General features: G+C 42.4%; 1 protein-coding gene across 1 annotated transcript in view; it reads right to left on the bottom strand.

Moving 5' to 3' along the window:
• Positions 1–852: 852 nt before the first annotated feature.
• SHQ1 (SHQ1, H/ACA ribonucleoprotein assembly factor) overlaps positions 853–12,713 on the bottom strand; it is a 97,209-nt gene continuing 85,348 nt past the window's right edge. Inside the window, exon 11 of the mRNA XM_025922535.2 lies at positions 853–1,475. Coding sequence (XP_025778320.1) covers positions 932–1,475 — 544 coding nt within the window. The 3' untranslated portion in view covers positions 853–931. The remainder of the gene's footprint in view (positions 1,476–12,713) is intronic.

Here is a 12,713-nt window from a genome sequence, read left to right as displayed (position 1 = left end):
GATGACAAATAAGCATATGAAAAGACGCACAGCAATAGAAGCCTTAAAAAATGCAAGCTAAAAGCACAGGGAGATACCACCTCACACCTAATAAAACAGTAAAAATGTTAAAGCCAGATCATACCCGGTGATGACAAGAATGCGAAAGACCTGGAACTGGTGGAAACGTGAACTGGGACAGCCATGTTGGGACACAGTTTGGCAGTTTCTCGAACTGTTACACATCCACCTACCATACGGCTCAGCCATCCCACTACTGGATATTTACCTAAGAGAAATGCAAGCATATGTCCACACAAAGACTAGCACACAAATGTTCGTAACAGCTTTATTTGGAACAGCCGAAAGCTGGAAACAACCCAAACGTCCATCAGTAGGTGAATGGAAAAATCTATCCAATGAACTACTACTCTGATACGGGGAAAAAACAAAAACCAAAAAAGCCCTCTCAATACAGGCTACATTGATGAATCTGAAAATAATTACAGTGAGTGAAATGAGCCTAATTTAAAAAAGAGTACATATTACATGATTCCATTTATATTAAATCCTAGGAGATGCATACTTAATGTACAGTGTCTGAGCAAGTAGAGCGTGCGACACTTGATCTCAGGGTTGCGAGTTCAAGCCCCACGTTGGTTATAGAGCTTACTTAAAAATAAAATCTTTAAGAAAAATATATTCATGGGCTCTACCTTCTAGAGATTCTGCCAGAACTGTTATTTCATCTTCAATATTAATTATACTTTGGTGAAAATACTTTAAAACGTTATTTTTAAGATTGTGACAAGGAAACCAACAGGTATCAACATAAGCTCCGTGGAAAAGTGTTGCATACACTAAGAAAAAGGACCAAGTGGAAGTGGATTCTCGTTCTGTAAAGGAAACCAAACCCGCCATAATTCTCAGCAGTGAGGAAAACCACGCAGAGTCAATCACTTGGTGTCTGCCAGTCGCCTCTGCCCTGCACGCTGCTGTGGCTTGCAGCCGCAGAGTCCTCAGGTCCGGACACTTGAACTCTCGAGTTCAGTTGCTCTCCAAGCTCCTCTATCAGCGGCCCAGAGCCTCCAGGAGCCCGGGGGGAGGCGGGTGGCTTTCTCGGACTACCACCACATCTCTCGACGGCTGAGTTTCTGCACACCCCGTCATCAATTAGCAGGTCGCCGCGTTCCTTGAGAAAGGGACCCTGCCAGGAACGCACTGTCTCAGACTCACCACCTGAGAGCTCCCCTTGTTCGGAGTCCGAGCCTTCGGTCTCACTTGAGGTGGTGCTGTCTGACTCCTCCGTGTCCCCTGCCTCAGGAGGGCAGGCAGGTGTCTGCTGCCTGGAAACAGGACGGCCTGCTCTTGATGCAGTGTCTTCCTCCTGGACAAGAAGTGCTGCGGCCTCCAGTTCTTCCAGTTCTAATCCCAGCTGGGCCTTTGTCAGGGACACTTCCTTTAAGGTTTCTGCAAGAGCTGCCAACTTATTGGACCTTGAAAGCCATTTGAAGAAGAAATATTAGGACAATTCATTAATTGGCCTGAGAACGAAACAGCTTCTTTATATAGCTTAAAGAAGTAAGAAAATAAAGATGGGTCCATACTTCACGTGACACACCAAGATAAATCCCAAAACAGATCAGAGAAACGTAAAAGAAAATGAAGTGGTGAGGTATTACAAGGAAATGCAGGAGATTCCCTTTATAACCCTAGGATGAGGAAGCCCTTTCTATCTATGACTTAAAATCCAGAAGCCACAAAAGACTGATAAAGTCAATTTAAAAAAACCTATAGGACAAAAACCAAAAAACAAAACATCATAAACAAAGTCAATAGGCTAATACAAAATTGAGAAAAATACTAGCAACTCATGTCACAAAGCAAGGCCTAATTCCCCTAACACGGTTCTTAAAAATGGACATAACAATTCATCAGAAAAATGGACAAAAGACATAAGCAACAATTCTCACAAAAGGAGATATAAATGCCTCTTAAACGTATGAAAAGATGTTCAACTCCAGTCAAATAAGAGACCCAAACTAAAGTCACAGTGAGATACATTTCTCATTTATCACAATGGCAAACATCCAAACGTGATAACACTCGAGAGGCTTGGGGGAAAGACCCCTCCCCACACCACTGGCGACAAATTAAACAGGTACGGCCCCTGTGGAAAAGGTGGCGATAACTTCCCAACTTGAAAATGTACACACCCTTGGCCGAGCAATACCACATCTGGAAATTAAACGCACATGCTACAGGACAGAGGCCCAGGGTATTCACTGACATTGTTTTCAATACCCCAAAATGGTAAATAACCAAGTGCCCGCGACCGCAGGACTGGTTAACTACCTTATGGAATATCCATGCAAAGGAAGAGTCTATGGCTGCGTATGGAACAAAGCGCTCTATGGGCTAACCCAGGTTACACTGTGTAACAGCAACAACAAACGGCACACCGTTATGTGGAGGCTACTTTTTATGTTAAACAAGGGGAAAGAAATAAAAACACCCTTCTGTTTGCTTGTAGACTTATCAATAAACTCTGGAAAGCTGCAGAAAACACTAGCTTATGTGGGGGGGTCTGGTGGGGACTGGAAAGGTAGAGGAGGATGATAAGAGGGAGGCTTTTCACTGCAATTGTTTACTTTTAAACTCTGCAAGCATAACACCTATTCAAAAATTTTAAGTATACAAAAGAGAAAAAAGCAATACTATAGAGAGCAGCGTGACGTGCTTTTTACTTTTTTTTTTTTAATGTTTATTAATTAATTTTTAGAAAGCGCACATAGGCGGGGAAGGGGCAGAAAGAAGGGGGACAGATGATCTGAAGCAGGCTCTGTGCTGACAGTGGAGAGATATGGCACTCAAACTCATGAACTGTGAGATCATGACCTGAGCCCAAGTCGATGTGCAACTGACTGAGCCACCCAGGCACCCCCTTTATATTTTTATCAGAAAATCATGCCATGTTATTTCAGAGGATAATTTTCAATTTGTAACATTACATTATACCAAACTTTTTTTTATTAAACTTAGAGGCATTCATACTTTTCCTTTGTTTTGAAAGAAACAAAAAAAGCATACTGCAGGTGTCCAAAACTCATGGCTTTACTCCTCCCTAGAGGAAAATCTGAAGTGACAACTGAAAAGGGCGGCAGTGAGCAAGTGAAAATGATCAGCACGCTGACCTTGGCTTCTACGTTTCTCTAACTCCGAAGCTGAAATGAGTGTACAAAACATTTAGTGGCTTTGAGACAAACTGGATGACGGTGAGTTCACAAGATAAATTCACTTGTAAAAGTGTAGACCATCCCATAATATCAAGAAAATGGGGCTTTGTTTCACTGGAGCAGAAGTGACTGGTGGGGCAATGGGAACTAGTGAACAAAGGTGGTGTTTTTCACCTAAGTGCCCAGGTATATCTGAGACCCTTTGATCTCAGAATATTTAGTGTAATAATGACTTTGTGCAGGGATGCTCTGTGCCCCGGCTGCCCTCCATGAGCGCAGTCAGGTCCCAGAAGCCCCACTGCAGTGTCCCAGGGTGGGTGCTGAGGTACTGCTAGGTGAATGGCCAAGGGCAACAGCCATCACTGAGGGCAACTTCCTCTTATGTGAGGAAACCCCTGAGTTTCAGTGCTGGGATTCCCAGAGCTTAGAAAAAGAACGGCGGGTAGGGTAAAGAAGAAAATTAGGATGGGATCAGCTGAAGTCAGCTTATGATTCACCAATGGTCTACAAACTCTGGATGAACTCTCATCACTTTAAGACATCTCTAAAAGCACAGTTATGGAATCACATGGTCGCGATGTAATGTACATCCATGTCCAAGACAGTTGTAGATGACATCCACAAACCATATATGCTGAAACCCTGACTGCCAGTAGTAAAGAATTTGGTCTGAATTAGTGGACCAGTTTGCAATATCTTTGCCCCAAGGCCCTGTCAGCCTAGAAGCTAGTTCATGGCCATCTTTCTCACTGAAGTGGGCCCTCTCTGGGTAGTGATGTGCACCTGTGAGAGGTAAAGAGCAAGGAATCTAGGAAAGAAGACAATGCCTCTTACTAAATTATAATATTAGAAATAAAATTTGGGGGTGCCCGGGTGGCTCAGTCGGTGAGCATCCAACTTCGGCTCAGGTCATGACCTCACGGTTCGTGAGTTCAACCCCGCACTGGGCTCCATGCTGACAGCCTGGAACGTGCTTGGGATTCTCTCTCCCTACCTCTCTCTGCTTCTATCTCACTCGCTCAGTCAATGAATCAATCAATCAATCAACTTTAAAAAAATAACAGGGGCACTTGGGTGGCTCAGTCGGTTGAGTGTCTGGCTCTTGATTTCAGCTGAGGTCAGGATCTCACAGTTCATGGGTTTGATCCCCAGAGTTCAGGGCTGGCTTTGGATCCTCTTTCCCCCTCTCTGCCCTTTTCCCGCTCACACATTCCCTCTCAAGGATAGACATTAAAACAAAAAAAAAAAAAAAGATTTTAAAATCAAAGCTCTTCCTTCAGTGACCATACACTTCACACTCTGATTAGCCATGACATATACCATCGACAGTATATGAAAGACAATGTTCCACACACATCCCGACACTCGTTCCAAGTGACAACTTCATGGGTCAGTTGCATTTTTGTCCACATTATCGATGACAAAACAGAAGCCTAGAGGGTTAAGAGACCTGCTGCAGTTTCCCCAGCTGAAAGGGGCAGTCAAGACTGGAAAACCATGCTGCAGAGCTCTAGTAGGCTTCCTCCTCCACTACCGGGCCTCCCACAAATTATCCAGGCTCTGAAAAGTCTCCCGTCCTATGACCACATTCTTCCCTTCTCCCCAGGTGGAGCTCAATTCAACATCTTCCAAATGAGCAAGTTCTGACAGGCATAGGCGAAGAAGGCTGCAAACAGTGATCTCTTTAGCTTAGCAGTCTTAAACGAAGTATACATCTAACTAAGCCTTAACTACAGAGGTTTAAAATTGAAGCAAAACATCTGAATTATTTGTGAGGATATGGTGAACTCTCAGGTTGAAACCATCTGGATCTTTGTTATTGTCCACTATCTGTGTCATGTGTAACAGAACAAATTTGGAATTTCAAAGTCCCTCACCCCTAATCCTGGCTCTTTTCAGACACAGTGTAACCCCACACACTGTGAGACTATAAAGGATCTACTCTAAGAGGCAGGAAAGTGGCCCAGATGAGCCATATGACCCCCAACAGGACTTGTGCCTGTTACCAGGTGATGTGAATTTTTACCCTTCAGTTTGTTTCTCACTTTAAGTACTGCATTCATTTAAAGTGACCCATTTATATAAAATATGTAAAAAAGGAATCCTATGTTCATTTTTGCTTCTTCACAGAGCTGACCCATCTCTGTTTCTTATTAATCCCACTTTTACTACCTCAAGCTGGCTACTTTCCTAAATTAATACTAAAGTTCTGAGAGAAACCTTAAGTTTATAGAGGAAGCATTCTGAATTCTCCACTTAAAGAATGCGAGAATAAAAAGGAATTAAAAATTTCAAAACATCATTGACGGAGAATGTGACCCAACAGTCCAAAGAATTAAAGTTGGGTTTGTTTCTATTAAATTATTTTATGCAGATAACTTAGCAATCACTGTTTACAATAAAAGAAACTATCTGTTTAAAGAAAAAAAATAAGGCCGAGAAAGAGTAGCCTTTTTGTTCTTTCAACCACGGGTAAAATTAGAGTTGGTTCTAAATCTGCCACTCTTATATTCTAGAACCTAACTCTGCAACTGCGCTTTCCATTTCAGAGAGCACCTCATTTAATGTAGTTAGTGGTTTTTCACCGTCACAGTCAAAACAGACCAGCTAGTTCATGTCAGAAAGCTTTGCCGAGTGACATTATTAGTTAACCAGAATGCTTACAAAAACCAGGTACATTCTGATCCAAGCAATGAATATACTGAGTTACCAGTTGTACTTACGGTACACATTTTATATTGAAATGAAGAGCGCCTACTTATTAAGAATGTATTTATTAAGGAATGAAGAGATTCATTATTTAAGAGCCATGACAACTGGATAATGGTAATGCCATATTTTAACACAACTATACTCAAAATAGGTTTTCCTTAGACAGTTTTTGGAAATGTAATCCTACCACGTAGCTTTTTAAAAAGCTTTCATTCTGTTTGTATATGTAAAATAATCTCCTATTTGGAGGATTTTTTTTTTAATTAAAAATGCTCTCTGACAAGTTGTAGCAAATACAAGTACGATCAGTGACTAATAGTAACAGCTGGAAGTACACGCCTTGACCATCGCTAGGCTAATACACAACTTCCTCAATTATTTTATATTTTGGTGAATGAGTTAAAAGAAGTGGGGGAGGGATCCAAGGCTTTATGAAATAGCCAAAACAAAGTCCAAAAAGGGCTCTAAAGTGAAGGGAAAATGATGTATAAATAGAAAGCATACATCCTGTTTCTTGTTGTAGAGTTTTGTTTCCAACTATCAATCAGCTTTTCACCACTTCCTGCAATAGCTGATCTACTATAAATCTCGTAGTAACTGACTAGGTTTCATTTCCTCTGCCAAAAGCCACTAACCTGTCAGGCGTGACATACTGACACTAGAGCCAGCAACTGATAACGTAAGACAGGACGCCAGTGAGGCAATGCAACAAACATTTCATACGGGATGACAGGACACAATGACTTGGCCTTTTAATTTCAAAGGACACATACACACCAGGCTCTGTGTGGGAACAAATAGTACATCAACTATCTTGTTAAAGGGTACACTGATAATAATGGCATATGATCATAACTCCTCCCTATTGAAAAGTACCTGTTCCAAACTTCAAAATCCCCTGCCCGAAACACAGTGATGTAGCCTGATAAAAAAGATAGTACATTAGCTTTAAGTAGAAGTTGCTAATGACAGTCTTTTGTCTTGACTTGAAAAACACACACCAATTGATGCACAGATGATCACACAATTATATGCCATCATACCATACTACTGAAAACCGCCTCCAGCTCCATCATTAACAGAAATGATCTCTTTAAATAAGAAGCTACTAATTTAATACAGAAAATACTACAAGTTATTTAACCCATATTGAGTTTGGGCCAGTGAAATCAGTTTTCACCCTATTTCTGACTTCACGTACCACCACTGTGGGCTTGGGCTATGCATATTAACATATGCACCCGAATAGTTTCCTGAATTATAATAATGCCATAATAATGCCACCGAATAATTTCCTGAAAACTCCCTGCACTGGCTTCCTAGCGCTGCCATACAAAACTACCACAAACTGGTGGCTAAAACAACACAGATTCCTTCTTTTACAGTTCTAGAGGCTACAAGTCCTCAATCTAGGTGTTGACGGAGCTGGTCCCTTCTGAGGCTGAGGGAGAACCGGTCCCATGCCTCGCTCTTCACTTCTCCTGTTGCTGGTAATCCTGGGCGTTCCTTGGCCTATAGACCCATCATTCCAAATTTGGTCTCTGTCATCACACAGCACTCTCTGCATGTGTCTGTTTCTTCACAAGCTGTCTTCCCTATGGCGTGTCTCTGGCTCTTCTCCTCTCCTTACAAGGATATCAGTCATACTGGCTTAAGGGACCACCCTACTCCAGCATGACCTCATCTTAACAATCAATTACATATGCAGCAACCCAATTTCCAGATAAAATCACATTCTCAGGTTCTGGGAATTCTGAGGGGACACTCTCCAACATACTGTGCTCCTTAGAGCTGAAACAGACAGTGGAGATGCTCATTAATGGAAGATAAATTAAAACCAAAAAAGGTCACTCAAGGTAAAGCAACATAAAAAGCCAAAATTTAATAGTAAATAGTAATTTTTAAAAAGTTAAGATTTCACCTTCAAACAAAATTACAAACTACACAAACAAGTTCATAAAATGTTTAATCATTTAATAGGTAGGTTAAAACTATGACTATGTACCATTTCTCTAAATGAACAAAGAATGAACCAGATATTAACTGTATTTACATCTGTTCTAACAAAATTCTATTACGGCACTATATGATATTCATCACTTTAGGTCAGTCTTCTAGGGCGAATCAGAGAAAAGATAACCATCGAAGCATCATCCATTTTCTCAAGGGTCTTTCAATCATGTGACACTCAAATGATTCCTTTGGTATTTAAAGATTTGTCACTAATGCCATTATTATTGTAGAGTTTTCTTCTGCAAGTAACTATTATTATTATTTTTTAATGTTTATTTATTTTTGAGAGAGAGACAGAGCAAAGTGGTGGCGGGGCAGAGAGAGAGGGAGACACAGAATCTGAAGCAGGCTCCAGGCTCTGAGCTGTCAGCACAGAGCCCAATGCGAAGCTTGAAGTCATGAACCACGAGATCGTAACCTGAACTGAAGTTGGGACACTTACCTGACTGAGCCACCCAGGGGCCCCCTCCTGCACTTAACTAATCCCACACTTCAAAGCATCAGTGTCCGTGGTTGTGTGGCTCAAGCACAGCTCCTTTAATCACTTTCACTGCCTTTGTGAAGTCCTTGATCTTTCACACAATGTGCAATTTATTTGTACCAAACACTACCAACAATCAGCAAGAGGTCAAATGACAAAAAGCCTGGCTGGATGGGTGGGGAGGAAGCTAGAAAGGAAATGATATGCTACAGTGGGACTAAATTTATTAAGTGATTTGGTCATTAGGGAATATTTCTGTGTTTTGACTATCATCACTTCTCTTTAACTCTGGAAGTCAGAAACTCAAATAATGAATATTCAGAAATAAGGACCCCCTGCATGACATACATACGCAGCTGCACACACACACAGACACACAGACACACAGACACACAGACACACACACACACACACACACACACATTTTTAGACTTGAGGTAAAAAAAATAAATAAATTGCTATAGTAATCCCACATACTGAAGACTATGCCTCAGGTAGGGTAAATGAAGGATGAAGGTTTATCCAAATCCAGAGATCTAGAAAGGCTATCATTCGCCTCATCACTGATATCCATCTAAGAAGTGGAAGGGTGAAGGTGATAAACAGATTAAGAAAGATACAAAGTTCATAAAGAACTGTTCAAAAGAAGTGGACTCAACTCCTCCTTGAAACTATTTTGCATTTATTTATGTCAGACCGAATCAGATTAGCAGAGATAGAAATGTGAGTCCCATAAATTTGCCACATTTCCCTCTATTCCCCCACATCTCAGCAGAAATGCTTTTGCTGAAATGTGCTCAACTGTAATCCTCCAAAACTGGGTGTTCAGGGTCAATTTCAAAACCAGCCCCATGAAACTCTTGGAACTGTCAAACTCAGAGGGCTCCCTTTCCCTGCTGGCTGTTAGGGAAGTCAAATCTGTGACCCGCCTGGTGTAATGGAATGTACCCAGAGCTCCTCCTGCCTTCCTTTTCATTCTGTTGCTTTTGTTTTCTTACCTTTAATTAATGCCATGTTGTTTTACACACACACACACACACACACACACACGCTTTAAATAATTTCTGGTAGAAGGCAAAGAAAAAAAATTAGTCATTTGAGTGAAATAAAATAGCTGGTTAAGTAAAAAATACACAAAAACAAAACAAACAACAACAAAAAACCCACTTTTGTTGGACAGAAAAGGATATGGGGAAATGAGGATTATGGGTTCCAGCCTGAGACAGATATATTTTCTTCTCAAAATGATTCCACGAAGCACGACATTTTGGGTATTTCAGACTTGAACCATTTTGACAATATTTCTACATTTCATCTATGCGAAAAGGGCAGATGGTGCTGTTTAATAACAGAGGCACAGTATTTTGACCTCTTCTTAAATGTTCAGATGAAATGGCTGCTTGGATTCCATTAAACCAAGTGGAGGTCAATCAAAAAGATGGAGAAGGCATTACTATGAAGGTGGTGTCAGAAGAAAGGTGTTATAGGTGGAAATGTGTCCCCCACAAAGGTATGTTGAAGTCCTAAACCCCCAGAACCGGTCAATATGACCTCAGTTGGAAACAGGATCTTTCCAGATATAATCAAGTCAAGAGGGTATCACACTGGGTTCGGGCAGGCCCTCAACCCAATGACTCCAAAGGGATTGCTGCCCTGATAATAATACCATGTGAAGATAAAGAGATGCAGAGAAGGCCATGTGACAACAGTGACAGAGACTGGAGCGACGTATGTACAAGTCAGGGTATGTCAAGGCTTGTTCACTACCACCAGAAGGAAGAAAGAGGCATGGAACAGATTTTCCCCTCAACCCTCCAGAAGGAACCAGCCCTGTGGAGGACACCTTGGTGTTGGACTTCTGGCCTTCAGAACTTTCAGAGACTAACTTTCTGTTGTTGTAAGTCATGCAGTCCGTGGTCATCTGTTACACTGGTCCTCGGGAACTAACAAAGAGGGGTATATAAAGATCAAGATTTTTAGAGCTGAACACAAATTAGAAAGAAGCTCATACAAGTTCCTGGTTTGACAGATGACAGAGTGGAACCACCAAAAATATCAACAGCAGCAGGGCACAGAAAAGTTGCCTTCACTGATAAAATACAGAGAATGGAACGGTCTGTTTCGATTCCTGTCTGAATCTCAACACCTTGGTTCTACAATTCTGTGCTATCATCATGATGTTTCCCTGTGTAAAAACCTGCAACAGCTTCCCCAAAATAGGATAATATCCAAACTCCCCACTGAGGACAAAGTCCCAGGGATGTGGCCCCTGGGTGCTGCCTGCCTGCCTCTCAACGAGGTCACCTGCCATACGTGTCCAAGTCACTGTGCGCCATTCACCACCCTCTCTCCATCCTGAGGACACACTAATGCTGCATTGTGCCTCAAGGCCCCTGCACTTGTGCACCCCTCCATCTGGAACATTCTTCCCCTAAGTCTTCCCATGCTGGGTCTTACTCATTCAATATCAGCTAAAATACCACCTCAGTCTTATAAAAGCAGTGCTTCCAGACCTATTTTATGTCCTGGAACACAAAGAAAGTGGTATTTGCCTGGCATGGTACTGGGCCTGCACCCTACTTGCCATCCTGAAGGTGAGGGGCCAATGTTCTCACTCCCCTGACACCCATTTGTGGTGCCATGGACCACCAGCTGGTATACCCTGTCCTTCGCCCTCCAACTTCTCATATGCAGACCTCCTATTAGGAACTTGGTGGAACAGGGCAGTTTTGAGGTCTACACAAGTGGAAGTTCTGGCTGAATTTTTCAAATATGTCCTTTTTGTCTCCACCTTCCCTCTTGAAAGCAGAACGAAAATGGCTGCTTCCAAATTTCCTGGCATCCTCTGAAAAACAGGGTTAAGTGATTTAATGTGTTTATTTCTTTGAGCGCTTGCTCCAAATGCTAAAATTTTCCTTGGTTACAAAATATAAAGTTAGTGCACTATGTTGCTTTCACAATACTAAGACGGGAAAATACTTACGTGCTGGTATGTTTACCACATGCACAGGCTGAAGCCTGCAGCTCTCCAGATTAGGACAGGCATCAAAAACTTTGAAAATTCGAACTATTTATCCACTCACTGGTATGATACACAGTGGAACGTCTTCTGAAACACACATTGCATTGGCACGAAGCACATAATCCTGAACCATTCTATGGTTTCTTAATGACAATCCTCTCCTACGAAACGAATGACAGTGGTACACTGCTCGCTGGTTTGGCTTTTCCAGAATTACTGATTGTCTGACGTATCACATAAGCTTTGCCTCTCGCCACTCACTGTGAACCACGGTTAATACGCTCTCTAAGGGAAGTTTGGAACCTTTGCTTTCCTAGTGAGAAAACAGGAACGACATGACAGAACTGTGTCCTCCTGAGGACAGACAGCTCCTCACAAGGGGCAGTGACAGTGCTAAGTGGCCACCTCCGGGGCTGGCCCGCCATACCTTCCTCTGCTCTTACACAAATCACTCCGTGCCATGCCCACCCGTACAGTTCACTAGTATAACAAGGGCAGCTTGTTGACCTGTCTCCCTCTGTGGGGAAGCCGGACCTAGAGCCGCAGCATTCGGCCCCCTCCTAAATGGAGATCCACTACGTCTGTTCCTTGTTGCACCCGGAAGACCACCCTGGAAGGGAAGGGGTCCTGCTGGCACGTCTTAGAACTGGTCAGCAAAGGTGAAGAGGAGAGTGCTCTGAAAATATGCCACATATAATTTAGTCAGCACCTGGACTCCCTGGTCTCCCTACTTCGCACTCCCCACACAGCTACGTTACTACACTACTGGCTGTGCACCTTCTTCAGATTTAACGCTCTCGTTGTGCCAGATTTTCTTTTTTTAAGTGCCCCAAAGAGACCTTTAAGATTGGTGTTGGGCTGGAACATTCACAAAAATAACGCTGAAGGAACGAAGCCACACACACACACGAGTACGGATTGTATTATTTCACTTGTACAATGTTCGAAAATGGGCAAAACCAAGAGATGGTGAGAGAAGTCAGGACAGTGGTTACAGGGTGGGGGCTGGGGAATGACAGTGCACTAAGGGGCTTCTGGGAAACCTCTCAGGCACAATTCCTGATTTGGGTGGCACTACACCACACCAGAATTCATTCTTAGTCTACTTATCATCTGTGCGCACTTCGACAAAAATTAGCTTAAAACAACCATCACAATAAGAAACATGAGTCCTGGAAAAGAAGTCACAGGCTTTGGACAATCTGCTCTGGAAAAGGGGATGGAGTGTTGGAGAGGAGGAATGTGTCCATTTGAGGGGACAGGATCATGG

This window comes from Puma concolor, chromosome A2, assembly GCF_028749965.1.
Source record: "Puma concolor isolate L17-30 chromosome A2, mPumCon1.1.hap2, whole genome shotgun sequence".
Taxonomy (NCBI): domain Eukaryota; kingdom Metazoa; phylum Chordata; class Mammalia; order Carnivora; family Felidae; genus Puma; species Puma concolor.
The sequence above is the reverse complement of the archived record's forward strand: the minus strand, read 5'-3'. Positions and strand labels throughout refer to the sequence as shown.